Here is a 16,070-nt window from a genome sequence, read left to right on the forward strand (position 1 = left end):
TTTTTCCTACAGCTGCAGCAGTCAGCTGTTTCACTTGGTGAGGAAATGTTACTGGGAGGCCTGGGGGTTATGGATGTGGGTCGCCTGGCTTCTCTAGAGGGGTCTTTATTTGAGGGTCTATTGGCGTTGCTAGATCGACTTAAAGGGGACATGATGGGCAGACTGCTGGAATGGACCATGAGAGAAATCGCAGAGAAAGCCAAACCATACTGCCAAGACAGGTGAGACATCAGCCTGTTGAAGAAGACAGACAACAATTATTTGCCAGTGATTAAAAAAAAAAAAAAAAGACCCCATGTTGGTACTTAGTAGTTTTAGTTGGTTTTGTTAGGACGGTAAAATTTTGACTGACTGTAACAATTTACATTTGTATTTTTATTGAGATTACGATATTATTTGAATGGGAATGCCTTTGGGATTACACAGTAAATTGTTGTCCATCATTGTAGAAATGGGAGGTTTGATTCCAGTAGTGGTTTGTTGGAATGCCGAAACAATTTGGGATAGAACAGGGGGCATAAAACTCCTATGCAATGCACCTTCCAGCTCCTTGTGAGGCTCATTGCTCTGAGCACCGGATCAGGGGATCTGATTGGTTACTTCTGTGCCCCTTGCTAGAGTCAAAAACATTTTACACACTTGTTACTAGTAATGACTTAAGTGGAAGCAATTTCATTTGCAGTTATACAAGATATTTGACGCACACTTTCATGCACACTTAAGACGAACGACAGTTACAGCTCAATTAGGTCATTTAATTGGACTACTGCCATTCTCCACTAGGGGAGAATCAATTTATTGATGGAATAATGTCAGACTCAACCATGGTAGGTGGCGATATGTACCATTCCAACTAGTTACTAGTGGACCTTCATCAGCTTGACCTATTATGTTGCATACCAAAGTTAAGAAGTGGCAAACAGGCTGCATAGCAAAAGGTGACAACATGGATCAGTGCTGTACGTTACAAAATATATATTAATACCTACCTGGAAATAAATGTTGTTACATTGCATAAGCTTATGAAAAATACGTGACAGTGAATGTGTGACACTAGTAACTAGTAACAAGTGTGTAAAATGTTTTTGACTCTAGCAAGGGGCACAGAAGTAACCAATCAGATCCCCTGATCCGGTGCTCAGAGCAATGAGCCTCACAAGGAGCTGGAAGGTGCATTGCATAGGAGTTTTATGCTAATACCCCCTGTTCTAAGGGCAGTCCAACCAAGAGAGTGTGTGACTATATTTTTGGCCGGGCAGTGTATGAACTCGGTATTGATTTTCCCCAGTGGCAAGAACTATATCCTGCTTTGCCCCTATCCCACCAGTCTTCAGAGGTGAAGCCTATATCAAATAGCACATTTATTATGTATTATGTAGTATATATTTTTAAGTGACAAAGTCATTCAATAGGTTGTTACATTACCAAACATCTATTCATCCAAATGTGTTTATCAAGAGCAGTAACAGAGTTGTTTATACAGTATTTAACGTGTGCATGTATGATGCTACCATTTAAGCAGACATGTTTTATATGATCAACCAGTTGCTTTTGAGCAGTGCTGGCATTAGCTGAGGTTGGATTATTTTCTCTTTCCATAGTTTTTGTTTTACTTATTTTAGTTGGAAAAAGACTAAATGTGTTAGCACTAATATTTTCTGTCAACATTTTTCTCTTTAATATCTGTTTCTTTAGGTGGTTGTCCTTACCATCCCAGTATGACCTGTCCACTATGTCGCTGTCCAGTTCAGCATGTCCCATGATGCTATGTGTGAGGGACAGATTGTTGAACCTTCATCAGGTCCTGAGTCTTTCTCTATTCCAACTGGCCTGGCAAGGTCTGGCTGAGAGACTTGACAACTTTCTGTACCAGGATGTAAGAGATTAATATTCATTATCATACTATTTGTGTTTCTCTACCTTTTGTGTTAGAGCATAGTGAAAATAAACTTCAGTGTAGACATGATGAATTGAGGCTGTTTTGTGATGAGTTACTAGCTGTTCAGCTAGGTCTAAGCTCTGTTCCTTCCAGCGCATTTTCTACATATGTTGGTCAGGGCTGAGCAGGTAACAGAAAATTTACATTAAACATAATTATCAGTCTCTTTGACAAGCTGTCATCTGACCATAACTGAACAATCAATTAGTGACGCTTCGCATTTGCTCGTGTCTTGTATGTAGGTTCAGACCATTCCTGCTAACATCATTAACTTTGATAGAGAAAATAGAAAGTTTGAGAGTTATTTTATTATGTTTCTAATGAGAGGTGTCACATTTGGCCACCACTTTTATTGACATTTTTTACCAACCTGCAAAGGCTTTGTTCAAACACCAAAACCTTTGGGCCTTTTATCGCAACTACTTTGATTGGCTAACCAAGTGCAAGCACACTTTGTGCGGTACTGGATTGTGGACCAAAACGTGGAAAGATGCAGTTTCCACATGATCAAGGTAACTGATGAATTGCAGTAACTCGTGGGGCAAATGGATGTTTGTAATGAAAGCCGGGTTAGGTTAAGTTACAACAGCAAATAGCAGTGTTAACCTCTGCTCATTGTAATAACAGCAATGGATGTTAATCTGCATACACATTTTGTTGTTTTAAAGTATGTACATATAATATTGGCAAGTGAAAAATGTGTATGTACTTGTAATTTCTATGTTGTATTATATTTTTGTCACAAAAGTGTTCTCAATTATGCGTTCTAGTTTCAACTTTTAATATAAAAGTGGAAGAAACATTACATTTTAGGTAAAAGTTAAGTTCTTCTTCCTTGGTTTAAAAGCTTGACAACTCTGTTGCACTTTCTGCCTTAAACTACACTGAAATATAATCAATTTTATCTTTTAACTGAGGCTTGCCAGCAAAAGCTTAATCCATGGCTAAGGTATAGACATCCATCATAGGTTTGCTACATGGATGAAACCTTAAAGCAGGCACGTGCACACATAAGGCCCAAGGGGTGACCGAGCCCCTGCCCTATTTGCGTCATATTAAAAAGTGTCCTTTTTGTGTGTGTTTTTTAATGAATAAAGAAATTCCTGTTGTGCATAGGGATGTGAAAAAAACGGCGGTATAAAAATGCCACGGTTATCTACCGTATGCATTTCATACATAATATGGTGCTGTGTGTGTTTGTTGAGCCTATAAAGCCGCTTCTCTGTTCGCTTCTCTCACAGAGGAGAGAGAGAGAGAGTGAGAGAGTGAGAGAAAGAGTGAGGGAGAGAGAGAGAGAGAGAAGCCGCTGCCTCATCGAGAACTCCACCACGCCCTTAGATGAGACGTGACAGTGGAGCGACTTGAACTTTTGTGAGTTATAGATACACTAGTGCATTGCCCGTAGGAAGCATGTATTTCTATAGAAAAGTGGGAGGTTAAGTAGCTTTTTCATGGATGGCCAAATGCGGTTGTGTTTGAAGGTGGGACGTCAGGGATATAATTGGCTGTTTTTGACTACTTTTGATTACCATTATATTTCACCATAAAATCGATTTACCTTGCCTTGTTTGGTTTCATTATTTTCAGCACAACCTCACGTGTGACTGTACAGTTGTTTTTTCATTTTGACATATTAACACTATGGACCTAAAATCACAAAATAACATAAAATCAGAGTAGGAAAAAGTTAGATTTTTTACTGTGAAAACCACAAACAGTTTAATGAACCAACTGCATTAGTTATATATATATATATTTTTTATTTAACCAGGAAAAAGACTCATTGAGATTAAAAATCTCTTTTACACGAGTGTCCTGGCCAAGACAGGCAGCAGCATATTCATACATACACACAAACACATGGTAGACATAGACATTAAAAACACTCAGCATCCAAAACAGCAACATTTGAATGTCGGCTACAGTAATAACAGCCTCAGGCAAAACATCTACAACCAGATGTTTTTGCCTCCAGGTCATCCAATTTCACCTTAAGAGTTCAACGACACCAGCTCATTATGTTTCAAAGTTTTTTGCAACATTAAGTTTTTGCAACATAATGCAAATATAAATTGTTGTTTGCTAAATTTGTGCATAAGTTTTTACATTAAAATGCAGGCAATGCCTCAGGCTCCTTAGCTTATTCCTGCCTGCTCCACATTCAGCCGTCTCCTCCTTGTTTTGACTCACAACACAAAAAAACGACTACAATACACACTAACTATACACTCCAAACATGCTGTATGTCACAAATATCTCAACTCTCAAAACTCGTGTGTATCGTGTGTATGTGTGTATCACCGCTGGCGTCCCTCACACAACTTCCCATTCCTCAACAACCAAACTTGCTGTTTGGACACTTTGGTGACAAAAGCCCGTTTTTACCGTTTCTTCCTGCACTAGACACAAAGCAAACGTGACAGCAATGTTTGCGAAAAAGCGTGGTGGACATTATTTACCCTAAGTCCGGTTTTGAACGTGCCGGTGGGCCGTCTGGGTGGGCTAGCAGCTAGCTACACACGAACATCCACAGATTCCTTTTCCACTTAGTTGTCCGCATGTCTCCGGATTTCCTCAGACCCGAACAGACTCGGTCTGGACTCGTTTAGTCTCATTAATCCACAACCGTCAGGTTAGATGCACAGAACAGAACGGGACCGGACCACTGTTAAAATCCCGGTCCAGCTCACGCCGCTGCAGGTATAAATGTGCTTGTTTCTTAAGGTGTGTTGTGGAGTCTGGCTCTGTAGTGATTGGCTCTGGTACGCACGTGACTGTGGTGGTTATGGTTAGCAATGCTAGCGGAATTTGTAAAGCATTTATGAAATAATTTATTAATTGTATCATTGTAGTCCAAACAAATGCGATGTTGCACACCCTTGAACAACGTAGCAGCCATGTGGAAACAGTCAGGTAAGTCTGATCCTGATCCGCAGAGATATTTGAGGCAAACAGACAGACAGACAGAGATTCCTTGCTTTTATAGAGAGATGAACTGCATGTAATAACAGCCTCTAAACCTCAGTATTATGATAATGTACGTGAATAAACTCATGTTGACAGTAATTTGTTGACACAAAAGAAATGGCAATTGCATATCACTCACAGCTACACAGGATACACAGCTAAGTAGTTAGCTTTTTATAAGTATTTTGGCACGTACTGCCTTTTCTGACTTTGAGCCTCTGCCCATCTATAATCATGTGCACGTCTCTGCCTTGAAGAGAAATGCCAGTTTCCATGATGATGTTCCTCTGGAGTTTCATCACTTCATCATATATATTGCATTCTGATTTCCCAGTATTTGCCATCACATTATCATTGATTAAAGTTCTACGTCGCTACGACGGATTTCCGTCATTCAAACTTCACAGAGGCGACTTATGAGATCAATGTAGATCAGAGGAGAACAAGTGTTGGTTGATTTTTATTGACAGATTGTCACACTCTAGAGCCAATGGTATCGTTAACAGCGTGTGCGCGCCTGACCAATGACAGTGTAGTGACCCACACACTGCAGGGTCTTAACATGGAGCTGTGCTAAAGTTTAGCTGCTTAGCTACCAAGGATTCCTGTTGTGTGCTACACGTGTGAAATAACAACTATAGTCCGGACTTTGTGTATCTGTGTAAATGGCTTCATTCAGCGTCTCTCCCTCCCCTCTGGCATCGTGAGTTACCATGGTTACAGGAACGCCCTGAAACTTTACAATGGATGATCAGTAAAAAGTTTTTGGTTAGTTTGATTGTACAAAATCATGAATGTAGCCTAATTGTAGCTCAATGCTGAAATCTTGTATTATAACATATAGAACAAATGTAAAGGCGCAGAGCTTCTTTGATTAACGTATTAACAGTATGTTAGTGATGACAGAAAGGTGATAACTCGCTATCAGACTGACAAGGCTGCACAATTTGCTGTGTGTATTATGTATTTTTCTCTTAAATGTTAAGAGGCTTATCTTATTTTTTTAGCATGTGGCAAGTACCATTCCCCGTAACATGTTTCACAAATTACAAATTGAGAACATGACTTGGCTACAGGTCGAAAAAACATTTCAGTCAAAAGATTTTTTTTGCTGTAATCCATGCATTATTATCTAATTAACAATAACAGGTTTTCCTGCACATGTTGTAAATTCTAGTTTGTAATGTACAAAGGTCCCGGGTTAAATGTTTTCAAAATTTCACGCCAGAATCAGTAGTAGCCAGTTTAAGGAGATGCTAATGAATGTTTGAATTTGTTTCCATTTTTGGTACAAGCGGTTTTTCATAACATTTTTAATAAATTAAGCTTTTATGAAGAGATGGGGACTAAATAAGCCATTTCAAAAAGTGAGGAGGACCTATCCTTAGTGTGAGCTCAACTATGCCTGCTACCTCTCCTACCACTCTGTCACAGCTTCCTGCTGATTACCATGAAGCACATGGTCACTTTCCATGTGGAGTCCCCTCCATTCAAATTGGAGCAGAAAATCACTTGTGCAAATTCCTGTAAACTGTCAACAAAGATACAGAAACACTAGAGCAACCAAAGGTTTTGGCCTCAAACCTGGAGCAGTCTCATAGTACTACTTGACATCAGTCAGAGTGCTGCAATGGCTACCTGAGGCAGCTGAGAAAGATGGTAGGGTGAGGTGACTCTCAACTCAATAACCCATAATTAGAGCTGCCCAGGTGAGTCAACTCAGTCCCGACTCCCGACCAGTATGAATTGGTGAGCTTGACAACTCGGTTGTTCCCTTGTCAGGTCTGGCCAATGACCTGCTCAATGGCATAGAACATAGGACATAATGATATTGGAGAGCCTCAAGGAACTCTCTAGCTATAGCAAGGAACCTTAGTCACTTGTCCGTTCTTGCCTCTCTTCTTTAGAGAGCATTCCTTTATTGTGTTATGTATTGTGATTTAATCTCAAGACCTGGAAAACATCCATACATGAGCCATTATCAATATCAAGTCTCTGTGGAACCTTAGACACAAAACTGGAGAGGAGAAGTAGTTCTTGTCAACCCTTATTAAATTGAACTAGGTGATAGTTCAATTTAATAGGGGTCTAGGATAGTCTAGTTACTTTCACTTGTTTCCGTGTTGATAATAAAAGCACACATTTACACCAAATTACTGAACTTTACTTAAAACTTTTAATATGAAAATTGATCCTACAGCAGAAACATATGTATTGGCATTTCGGTATCAATCTACTATGTTCAAGTCTACTTGTTAATTATTGTTAATTACTATGCATGTGTCCCTCTGTCAGGTGATCCTGTCTAATCATTTCAGTGATGGTGGGGCAGCACAGCTTCAGTTCGACATGACCAGAAACCTGTTTCCTCTGTTCGGTCATTACTGCAAAAGACCTGAGAACTTCTTTAAGCAGTAAGTGTGGGTGTGTGTGTGTGTGTGTGTGTGTGAAAGTGTGTATGTGTTTGTATTCAATTTTTTTTTTCTCTGTGTTACTTCCACAGTAGATTTGCAGGTGGTCTTGTTTTTTTACAGTAGTATCCTTTAATATTATTTTTACATGTTAATTCAAAAAAGACTGACTTCCCACTATGGTGGCATGGTGGTGCAGCTGTAAGCAGTGTTGCCTCACAGCAAGAAGATCATTAACTTGGTTTCTGGCTGGGGTGGGGTCTTTCCATATGGGGCTTGCATGATATCCCTGTGTTGTGTGGTTTTCTTCTATGAACAGATCGATTGCCTCACATCCTGGACTGCCACATCCCTAAGATCCTCATTTTATGCGATCATCAGGATTACAATTACGCAAGACCATAATATTCTCCATATGGCCCTTAATATCAGAAAGTAGAACATCCTTTTAAACTGTCCAGAAACAATCTAGACATTTTACAGCAGAAGAATCTTCCCACTGATCATATATCCCTGAAAAAAATTTCTTTACCAACCATGAAATAGCTGACTTCAATGGAACCTGGTCCACAGTCATTTAATTAGTCAGTTAACTTGATAATTAACTTCTGTAGTTGCCTGATTTCCATGCCGGAGAAGTCAGGGTGCAGCTCTAACAAGCTCAAACCAAGATGGGATTGTGTGTGTGATTAACAGTTTCCAAATATCCCGAACTTTACATTGCCTAAGAAACCCTCCAAATCCACAGATGTGCCAAGGATCACCATGCGTATGCGAGGGATGCCATGAATCTTAATATAATATTGAACCTTACGATACACCATCCACGGTTCAATATGCACTGAAACGATCAGATTTTTTATTTTGAGGTTAAATTTTGCATTACTAATTTCCCATCGTACAACGAAAAGGCAACAAAAACAGTGGACATAAAAGTTACTGAGCTCTGCTTGAGTTGCCAACATGATTGGAAACACTTAAAACACAAGATCCACATTACATTGTGCCCTCTCGTACATTTATCAGCAGTCAAGTTATTCCTGACCTCTATGAAAAGACACAGATAGTTTAAATGAATTAAATGAAAATACAGGAATAGATAGATTACTAATATTGCATTTTACATCCTTAGTATAGAGAATTATTTTTAATTCAAATAAGCTAGCTAGCACTAGCTATTTTTGAATTAACGTTACTCTCAGCTGTGATCGTTGGAACAAATTGCACTTTTACTTCTGAAATGATTATTCTTTTTATTACACCGTTAGTCAAGGCCAAGAGGCACTTTTGGCATTGTTCACATTTGTAGGTGTTTTTATCTTTATATTAGTTTATTTATTTGACATTATACAATACAACAAAAAATTTAAAACACTTTTTGTTGTTACTTACACGCAAAATAAAGAGAATTTTGGATAGTCCTATTGTAGCTTTTATTTCTTCCTAGACAATTGTTTTCTTCTCTCCCTTATGCTACATATTAAATTATTTTACTCCTACTCCACCAGCGACTTATTAGGGGGCCAAGCCCGAGGGGCCGAGGGAACGCGTTCCCTAGGACCAGCGGTGCTAGGAACCCTATTGTAATTGTAAAGATTTTTATTTTTATTTTTCTCCGGCTAAAAGTGGTGCTGCAGGCTAAACCGTGCAAGGGAGGGTGGTGCAATTTGGAGGGTTGGTCCAGACTCCTGCGAATATCTCAGATACAAAAAATTACATATACCCGCCTACAGGGGGCGCTATAACCTAGGCCAACACGTTTTTGCCTATAACTCCCAAACCGTATGTCGTACATTCAAAAACCCTGTATCCCCAGATTCCCTGAATGGAGCGGAATTGGCCACGGTTATAAAGTTTTTTCGCAAAATCGCAAAAACTGGAAAACCTACTTTTCCGAACGCCTCCTTGGGATTTTGTCCGATCTGCGTGAAACTTGGCACCTACACTCTTCAGCTGGATCTGATCTAAAGTTATCAAAAGAATTTTGCTCGGTCAAAAAATGCGCAATTTATTCACGAACAAATTTCTGTAGCTAGCTATAAAAATGTAAACTGTTTGATATCTCGGTCAAACTAAATGCTGTGAACACCAAATTTGAGATCCTTGGTTGCCATGACACTGGGAAGGGATGAGCCCATTTTAAGTTGAAGTTTATATCTCTTGAACAGCTACACCGATTTTTACGCAATTTGGTCGATGTAGGGCCAATCCTGAGGCCATATCTTGAAGGTGGTCATGACTGCTCAATGTGGGCGTGGCTTATTAAATAAATCCAAATAGGCACACATTCAGCCTTTTGCACTTCCAGTGCACTTCCCATTACAGTGAATACCACTGCTCTGACATTGGCCTGTGTCTTCACTTTTGCCGCAAGCCCGTTTTCCTTTGGGGCCAACTTTGGTGGGCTATGCGGTGCGCGGGGTCCGAGTCGCGCGGGGGGGCTTGGCCCCCGTTCATGACTGCTTGCAGTTCTAGTTTTTATTTTTCTCCGGCTAAAAGTGGTGCTGCAGGCTAAACCGTGCAAGGGAGGGCGGTGCAATTTGGAGGGTTGGTCCAGACTCCTGCGAATATCTCAGACACAAAAAACTACATATATATATCGGTCAAACTAAATGTTATTAACACCAAATTTTAGATTCTTCGTTGCCATGAGACTGGGAAAGGATGAGCCGAATTTGGCGAAGTTTGGCCACTAGGGGGCACTAACAAATATGGGAAGTTTGTATCTCTTGAACGGCTACACCAATTTTTACAAAATTTGGTCGGTATGATGTAGGACCAATCCTGAGGCTATATCTTCAAGGTGGTCATGACTGGTCAATGTGGGCGTGGCTTATTACAAGATAAACAACTAACATTAATTTCAGCCAAAATATTATGCTGACAGCTTTGAAATTTATATGGTACATATAGAATAAGACACAGTTCTTCCATACCAAAAATTGCACTTGTACTCCACTAGGTGGCGCTATAATGGATGCCATCGCATTTTTGCCTGTAACTTCCACATTTTGAATAACACATTTGCAAACCGTATATCCATATGTTCCCTGAAGAAAGCTGGGTGTTCTGACATAGGACACGCCCACTTCTGCACATTTTGTTCACTAAAGCGCCACATATGCAAAACCTACTTTTTGGAACTCCTCCTACAATTTAAGCACCATCTGCCTGAAACTTTGCACATAGAACCTCCAGATGTGTCTGATGAAAAGTTATCAAAAGAATTTTGGCACTCCAAAAAATCTGCTAGTTATAACCAAACAATCTTTTTTGCTAGCTAAAAAACACATATTGTTTCATGTCGGTCAGACTAAATACTTTCAACATCAAACTTAAGTCAATTATTCCTGACGTCATCCAGAGGCTCTGTGCCAAATTTGGTGCAAATTGGAATATAGGTGGCGCTATAATGAATGTAATCGCGTTTTTGCCTGTAACTTCCACATTTTAAATAACACATTCACAAACCTTATATCCATATGTTCCCTGAATAGAGCTGGGTTTTCTGACATAGGACAGGCCCACTTCTGCTGCACACGGCACACATTCAGCCTTTTGCACTTCCAGTGCACTTCCCATTACTGCGAATACCACGGCTCAGACGTTGGCCTGTGTCCTCACTTTTGCCCCGAGCCCGTCATCCTTTGGGGCCAACTTCCATGGGCTCTGCGGTGTGTGGGGTCCAAGTTGCGCGGGGGGGCTTGGCCCCCGTTCATAACTGCTTGCAGTTCTAGTTTTAATTTGTTCCCTCATTTTTAAACATCGTCGCTCAGTCTACCTTACATCCAGTTAAATCTCTTACCTTAAAAAAAACAACAACTGTACTCTCATTAGAGCTGCAATTACTAGTCGTGAATTGATTGAAATAACATTATTTGCCAAGAAAAAAAGACGAGCAGTGCAGATAATGGATGGACATTGTTAGTTTCTGGCCCCTGACTTTCCTGTTGGTCCTGGTTGGTTTTTACCATTTCATCAGGTTGTACCTCACCTAAACCCTGAGTAACAACCAACAAACAGACAAATGACCATTGCAGTCAAGTTAAAGTGAAACTCTCGCCAAATACCAACTTAGGCTTTTTTTGGAATTGAATATGAGTCAGATGTTTGCGTAAAAGCATAATAACGACGAAAGAGGCCTTTTTAAGAAATAACGTATTTGCGTTTTTGGGCACGTTAATTTTGAACGGGAGTGCTAGGGGCAGAGATAAGATGGCATCAAAATCGCTATTTTTAGAACACTAAGAAGGCTCGACACAACATAAAACTTTGGTCGTAGCATCACCTGGGTCTCTGCTCATGAACACGAGCATTGAGAACATTGTTTGTGTACAAAGAGTTTTTGATAAAGAAGGTTTATGAACTACTCACTCTGCTTATTGGCGGGAGTTTTACTGTAACATGAAAACATGAAAACTGTGAGAAAACCACACCAACCATTTACACATACACCAAATGTATAACTTTGTGTTTTTCTTTGTCGCTTAATGTAAATTTATCAGAAGTTTTTTTTTATTGTTCTATTGAAGTTCTCAAAGTATAAAGTTGCAAAATAGTGCCTATAATGTTTAGATACTGTTTGGAGACCAAAACCAAATGAACTAATTCACTAATTTAGAACAGATCCTCTGAGATGTAACTTTGATTCTATCAGCAATACTAATAATAGTTTTGTTTTTATCTGCTCTTGTCTGTCTCTTTATAGTGTTAAGGAGGCGTGTATCATCTTGTCCCTTAATTTGGGCTCAGCAATTCTGCTCAGGAATCTCCTTAAAGAGTCCGAGGAGGAGATGAGAGATTGGGCAGGTGCTGGAGATCTTTCACCACAGTCTGCATTGCATGAGTTAGGGGTTTACTGCTTGGCATCCTGTGATGTGTTGATTCTCCTCAACCTCAGAGCCTGCAGGACTGGACAGTAACAAATATCCTTGGCAATATATGAAGGTGTGCCTTTTGCATCACTTGCTTGGCAGTTTTCTCTAAATACATTTTTGTCAAAGTCTTCTTTGTTAACAAGACCATCTGTAATAGTGTTAAGTGAATTGATGATATTTTTCTTGTCATTGAGTGAACTATTTTTTGTTGACCTACCACAAGTATACCACAATAAAGTATGAATAACAATTGTCCTTGGTCTGGAAGATTATGTATTCACCCCGCTGATCTGTGTTGCTCAAGTCTGCAAGCCTTCACTTGTCTCATGAATAATGGTTAATGTTATTTTCATGGTTTTGGTACATTTTTGGTGTGTCACACTATTTTTCTTGTTTAATTTTAGTGTGCAACATGTGTGAAACACAATGACCAGTGTACACTTAACCTACAACTTGTCAACATTAAACTTTTTTTTACAGAAGATAATGCAGAAAAGATTTTATATTATTATTATATATATTAATTCCCAGCAACATTTATTGTTTCAGTGACCCAGTGACCTGTCATTTTGGATGATGCCGCTCAGTAAATAATGTGAAATATCCTGCCTCTATTATGAACATACTAGATCAAAAAGTCTTTGAAAAACACAATTGAGGGATCAACACAAAAAAAGAAAATGTATAATTTTGTAATGTAAAATAAAATAAAAATGTTATTTATAAAAGAGTATATATGTATTTCATAATACTTATATCAGCACCAGCCCCAAAAATCCAGCATGTAATGGCTCGAAAGCTGAAAAGCAATCACAAATGAACCTCAGTATAACAAGACTACCCAGCTTGAACCAGGGATACTTCTCATTTTTCTTACTTGTCGTTTCCTCGTTCCTCTCTTGAACTGGAACTTTTTCCTGTCCACCATCTTGCAGGCCTTCATAATGTTCTTATTTGTGGTCTTTAAGGAGCGATGATCAAGGACACACGAGAGCAGACTTCACAGAAGTATTTCAACTGGACAACATAGTCAGTGATTGCTTCATCGGATCAGATTGATCTGATACAACAAAACATCACTGTTTTTTCATACAGGAGTGAAGACAGATAACAGATTAAACTGAAGTGTATCACCATCAAATTTTTGTTTTGTTTGTCTTCGCTTTAACCACTGAGTTAAGCTGTCAGCCTGACAAAAGTTCCACACACAACTTTCTTAATTTGTGGAAACATCTTTGTTTTCATAGTCTTTTAAAACACGAGGCTGATCATTTGTGTGTGTCGGGTTTCATGTTACATCATTACAGTTTTCCCTGAAACATTTAGCCTAAAAATTACACTTAGAATATTAATGAATACAGAGGCAAATGTGATGGCCTTGCTCTAACCCTCTTATGTTTTTACATTTCTGTAGCCTTCAAGCATCTTCCAGGCTGTGAGCTGGTTGGCTGCACCTTGAGAGGGTGGAGCCAAGAGGATAGAAAAATAGGGCGGCCATCTTAAAGGCTCTCTCTCTTTGTTCTGGCAGCCATGGTCATTTCAGTTTGTTTTGACTTTGTTCCTTTAATTTAACACTCGCACACATTTTTTCTACACCACTGATACTTACATTCACATAGTTTAGGTTGTGTTATGTTTAGTTGAACAAATGTTTTGCTGCATTACACCCTGCGTGTGGACTCTTCCTTCTTTTGTTGCAAGCCTTTGAGCCAGGTTCGTAGCAAATGGGGGCTCGTCCGGGATCTTGGATTCTTGGTTTTGTATTTAATATTTGCTAGTGTTTGGTAGGGCTATACAGCTAGAGGGTATGGAAAGCCTTCTACTATGGTGAATACAGAATCTAGTGATTGGTATTGGGGTTCTGTGCAATTTTTGTAGCTGTAGCCTGAATTAGGCAGTAGTATTGGAGAGAGTCCAACACACATGGACGATAGTGTAAGTGGTTCAGATTAGTGTGGATTGAGGTTTAGGGCTCTCAGTTGATTGTACCAGTAAGGTGGTAGCTACCTGCACTGAGAAATGTTTTTTTTCATTTTGTTTTGCCCCTGGTCTGGTGCAACCACCTTTGTTGAACTACTTTCCCATTAGGTATCAGAACAATATCCATTCCTGGATTCATTGTTTGTTGTTTTAGGTTATTTTTTTGTGCAGCAGTGTCGCCAGAGCATCTTGCTGAGGGTATACATCCATGGCTGTTGAGGTAGGTCATCAGCTTGCTGGTTGCCTGGCCGAGTCATTGGGCTTTTGTGTTTTAAATCTCCCACCACCAATATTGCATGAAGACTAGGGTTGAGTCAGCTAGCCAGTTGTGGGTTAGGTAGACAGCCAGGGGAAGGGATGTTCCACATGGTGGCTGTTGTGCAGGGCTGAAGTAAAAAAAAAAAAAATGTGGCAGTTTCTCTAAGTGACAGGGGAGCTATTGTGATTTTTGAATGTTGGGTCACTGGTCAGTGTGGTATAGTTGTTTGCTTTGAAATGTCTGCTGTGGAGGACTTTGTGAAGAGTCCCAGTGTAGCTCGACTTGAGGCCTTCACTAATAATAAGGATCATATGATATAATATAAGGATCATTTGATAAAAATGGCAGAGCATTATGGCATTGAAATCCCGAGTCTAGTGCGTAAGGACCACATTTTCAGGTTAATCAAGGAAGGGTTGGTTCAGTTGGGGGTTTTGGTTGTTGGGGTAACCGAAATGGACAAAAAGGATGTAGTTTCTCCCCAGATTAGGTTTCCTGACCAACCTGTAAAAAATATGCAGCCTGTAGCTGGAGTAGGTTTGACCTTTGAACAGCAAAAAGAGTTGTTAATTTTGCAACATAAACACGAGTTGGAGCGTGAGGAACGGGCTCTGGAACGAGAACGCGCAGTTCGGGCACAGGAACAAGCTGTGGAAATTGAGAAGCTGACATTGGAGCACTACAAGCTGGAGTTGATCAAGGAGGGTAAGGTGGATCCTTGATCCATCAGCAGTTACAAAAGGGTACACTGGTGGGAGCAGTTCCTCCTGTTTTGATATCTCTAGTCGCTTAAGGTTGGTTCCAAAGTTTTCAGAGAAGGATCTAGATAAATTTTTCTTTTTTGAAAGGTTGGCTAAAAACAGGAAGTGGAGTGATTCTGAGCAGACTTTGCTGCTGCAACGTGTGCTAACTGAGAAGGCCCAAGAAGCTTATTCTGCTTTGTATACACCGGATAGTGAAAACTTCAAAAAAGTAAAAACTGCCGTGCTAAAGCATATGAACTTGTACCTGAGGCTTATCGACAGAAGTTAAGACATGACAAACAGACCTATGTAGAGTTTGCATGTGAGCTGTCCACTCTTTTTGGTAAATGGAGGTTGGCATCTGAGGTGCACACATTTGAACAGTTGTCTGAGCTATTGTTGTTCGAACAGTTCCACGACACTCTTCATGAGCGAACAGCTACTTATCTGAGTGAAAGAAATGTTAAAACTTTGACTGAAGCAGCAGCCACTGCAGATGAGTATGCATTGACACATAAAGTACAAGGTGACCGACACAGAGAGGGGTTTTTTGGTCATCAGAAAGGGTCAGGAAGAGAGCTTCCACCTTTCAAGTCCAGTTGCGCCTAGATCCAAAAGTGGCTGAAGGTATGTCGATTGCTGCTCAGTGGCATATACCTATCCCCAGACTGACATACAGATTCTCGGAGTGGTATATACCGATCCCCAGACTGGCATACAGTGGTATGCTGCTATTATGCCGCTATTATTCCACCGACACATGACGGTATGTGCCGCTTGAGATTGTTATCACGTGGAATTTCAGGTTTGCGACTGCACGTGGCCATTTGCAGGCAACACCGAAAACTGCCGTGAATTGTCAGAAATTGATGTGGGCCTTGCTTGGCAGTTGTC

At 40.0% G+C, this 16,070-nt stretch overlaps 1 protein-coding gene and 1 long non-coding RNA gene across 8 annotated transcripts in view; one reads left to right on the forward strand and one right to left on the reverse strand.

Annotated features, from left to right (window-relative positions):
• Window positions 1-12,449, forward strand: part of rint1 (RAD50 interactor 1) — a 137,798-nt gene extending 125,349 nt beyond the window's left edge. For 6 of the 7 annotated variants that reach the window (XM_030440003.1, XM_030440005.1, XM_030440004.1 and 3 more), the window contains 4 exons: window positions 1-221; window positions 1,696-1,876; window positions 7,202-7,320; window positions 12,026-12,449. In XM_030440003.1, coding sequence (XP_030295863.1) covers window positions 1-221; window positions 1,696-1,876; window positions 7,202-7,320; window positions 12,026-12,239 — 735 coding nt within the window. In that variant the 3' untranslated portion in view covers window positions 12,240-12,449. The remainder of the gene's footprint in view (window positions 222-1,695; window positions 1,877-7,201; window positions 7,321-12,025) is intronic. The other variant, XM_030440006.1, reaches the window with a different exon arrangement.
• Window positions 104-16,070, reverse strand: part of LOC115595467 (uncharacterized) — a 23,015-nt gene continuing 7,048 nt past the window's right edge. The window contains exon 3 of the long non-coding RNA XR_003986705.1: window positions 104-234. This is a non-coding gene — a long non-coding RNA (uncharacterized LOC115595467). The remainder of the gene's footprint in view (window positions 235-16,070) is intronic.

The sequence above is a fragment of the Sparus aurata genome, chromosome 14 (assembly GCF_900880675.1).
Source record: "Sparus aurata chromosome 14, fSpaAur1.1, whole genome shotgun sequence".
Lineage (NCBI taxonomy): Eukaryota > Metazoa > Chordata > Actinopteri > Spariformes > Sparidae > Sparus > Sparus aurata.